This window comes from Beauveria bassiana (genome assembly GCF_000280675.1).
Source record: "Beauveria bassiana ARSEF 2860 unplaced genomic scaffold BBA_S00036, whole genome shotgun sequence".
Classification (NCBI taxonomy): Eukaryota; Fungi; Ascomycota; class Sordariomycetes; order Hypocreales; family Cordycipitaceae; genus Beauveria; species Beauveria bassiana.
In genome coordinates this window covers 6662-9811 of record NW_007930871.1, presented here as the reverse complement: position 1 = coordinate 9811, position 3150 = coordinate 6662, and the positions used below count along the sequence as shown (strand labels likewise).

Genomic DNA, 3150 nt, shown 5'->3' with positions numbered 1-3150 from the left:
GCAGACCCATCTACTAGTCGTGACGTGAGAAGATTACTTATTATATGCCTAGCTATATAGTTTATAAAATATCTAAGTTAAACCTTATATCCTTATAAATTCGGAGTAATACCAGTACTATAAACTAGCTTTTCTACTTTATTTTTTGTTATATTATCTTCTTACTACTAGCCTTATTTGCTTAAGATACTAGCTTAATTGTATAAAGTATAGGATATACTAGCTTATTAGGTATTAGATCTTAGATTAACTATTTTAGATTTAACTCAATAAAGAGGAACTTATTCTTATTATTAATGTAATAACCTATAAATAATTTATACCTAACTAAATAAACTACTATTTCGTAGATAAACTAAATAGTCTGAATATATTTATATCAGGTAAACTGGTTATTGGTTAGAGTACTTGTCAATGGGGAAAAGTCTCCGCCAGAATTGATCATGACTATTCCTGATCTTAATTATCTTGATCTTGGTCGGCTCTCCTGTCGGTCGTTGCGCTAATTGTCTACACGGCATCTAAGAGAGGGCAATACGACGGCAGCTGGTGTGCAAGTTGGCGAAACACAACTGACTGTGCTGCGCACGGAAAAAAAAAGAAAAATGAAGGAGACGAGAAAGTAAGAGAAGAAAAAGAGGCAACTGGGGAGAGCTCACTTGGATTAAGGTGGAGTCGGCGGCGAAATGGGAGCCTGGAGACGGAACGGAGAACGGGCGCGAAAGCATGCCCTCTAGACATTCGGCCAGATGCAGCCTAATACAAGACTGATGAGGGCAACTTCTCACGAAGTTTCATACTCAAGATTCAATCTACTTTGGCCTGTGTTGTATTCTTCTTGCTTTGCAGTCTTTCACGTCTACCCTAGTATTGCTAAACGTTCACCTTGATTGCTCTTATACAGAAGGGTGTAGTGTCTAGGCTGCTTGCAAACACCAACAGCTATACAAAGTTTATGCGAGATGCGCAATACGTTGTTTTGTCCCCGTCTAGGTAGTTTCGTCTCACATCGAACCTTGTTCTTGATTTCTGACTTTTTCTTAAAAAAAAAAATACCATTTCAGGGCGCAAGATAGCAAATCGTTGGTCACTGGAACCCCCCTTGGCGAGTTGCTAGGCTGACGACTGTTTTCTATTCAAAGAAACCTGGCCATAGTAGCCTAAGTAACGGATAAGATGAAGAAGAGAAAAACTATTTTTTCAGATTTGCGCTGGCTGATAAAGGGCATGTAGATTTAAAAATGTTTGGTGTCGTCTAGAATTCTCATTCCCTCTTCTCCGCCGTCGTATCTGAGTCACCTCGCTGCTGCTGACTCTGACTTTGGCTCTGGTTCTGGTTCTGGCTCTGTCTCTGCTGCTGCCGGACATTCAAGCTCCAGCTAAAAAGATTCAGCTTTCTCTTTCTCCATTCAACCTCTAAGCCGAAATGCCTGGAAATGCCTGGACTCCTTGGCTCAGAGTTGGTTGGGTATTTGACCAGACGGAGACGGGCGCCTCTCCGGCGATGGTGTCGTCGTTGCTCTGGGCGGGCGAATTAGCTTGCGGACCGGCTGCACTCGTCGCCACTGCAGACTGCAGTCTTAGCTTGGGGCTTTTACATTGAACTCGCAGGAAATGACAAACCTTGTTCTTTATCTGTTGTTGCTACCGAACTTTTCCGAGACTTGACAACTCTCGAATCGACATTGCTCGAGACTTGGGGCTTATCTTAAGCCATAGTCAGTAAGATGACCTTTTTTTTACTGCGCAGCGGAGGGTTGAGAAGGGGAGCGATAACATCGTACCTTTTCTCGGGCGCCATGCACCACCCTGCTTAGCCATCTTCATGGTTGGGATACGAAAGTCGGACGCGGGCGGATAGCAGACCTTGATGAGGCAAGTTCTGCTTTGGTATAGTCGGAGGAGAAAGACAACAAGAGCAGTGCTTGACCTGCGACATCATGAGAGTATTCTGACCTATGAGAAATGACGACTGTATTTCGCCATCTCTTGTTCATCATGTGCTGTGCCACTATTCTTTGTGTTATACCTGGGCGTAAGCCACATTGTCACTCTCCAGAGTGAATGATGAACTGAGGCATGCCCTTGCCTCAGAACCAACTTTATTATCAAGCGCTGGCACAACGGGGGATGGCAACGGGGACACCTGTGGCGGCGACAGCCGCGAGACGGACACGGTCGAAAAGGGCAAGGACAGCGACGGCGTCCTGCTCTCTGACGATGTCAAGTTTGTGTCTATCAATTGCTCTTAGCTCTGGTACAATTTTTTTAATCTAGTGTCTGATTGTGATTGCTAGCTTAACAGAGTTACCTGTGATCCTTGGGCAACTAGATACAGACAGAATTACCTGGGATCCTTGGACACCTAGATACAGTGTTGGCTAGCTAGAGGTAGACAGTTTATAAACGGATTCTGCAGTTCTTGTGCCATCAGTCTAGATACAAGGATAAATTACTAGTTTAGGATCAGTCGCAAGTTTGGTCCCACATCGAAACCAACTACAGCACGCTTTGAACGCGGAATTCCGTCGGCGCGTCTCGTCGGTCGGCCGTAGCGGCTGGCTAGGCACCGAATCTGTGGCGGCGGAAGGTAGCCTCCGCCCTGGTCGGCCGACTTTCACCAGTTACAGCCTCTTGCAGCCATTTGCTCGACTAGGCCTTCGGAATGGCTCAAAAGCCATGAAAGCCAAAAAAGGATGCTTTAGCCAAGCAAAAATTGCCAGGCTAATAGTTCTTCTATATACAAACTGCGCAATGTAGCTTGGAGAATACTGCTCTTCTATTTGCAAATCCCCATTGCCTTTGTACTGGCTGCCCAGGCAGGGTCCTCGACCCTCCAAGGACCCCTATTTCTCTTTCTTTCCTCCTTTTTTTTTTTAAGCTACAATGGGTTCCCTGGTGTGCCTGGCCTATTGCTCACGTGTGGCGGACCGTGGCAAGGCTGACTGGGTTGAGCGTTTTGAGTTGGAGCCAGCCCAAGATACAGGGGCTCGTCTGCGATTCTACTGGCTGTTTTCCTTTCTCTCGTTCTTGTGGCTTGTGACGGAGGCGGCTGCGGCGGATTCGCGAGTTGAAATTAGCCAACTGCGGAGATGCTTATAAAGAAGAAGAAGAAGGAAGAAGAAGAAGAAGAAGAGCAGACGTGCATGG

At 45.7% G+C, this 3150-nt stretch overlaps 1 protein-coding gene across 1 annotated transcript; it reads right to left on the bottom strand.

The window, feature by feature from the left end:
- Positions 1–1416: 1416 nt before the first annotated feature.
- Positions 1417–1827, bottom strand: BBA_08530 (uncharacterized protein; the record flags this gene model as incomplete). The annotated part of the gene is made up of 3 exons (XM_008603627.1): positions 1417–1565; positions 1624–1707; positions 1785–1827. 3 exons carry the CDS (start codon positions 1825–1827, stop codon positions 1417–1419), a joined length of 276 nt encoding a protein of 91 aa, XP_008601849.1.
- Between the last annotated feature and the right edge of the window lie 1323 nt (positions 1828–3150).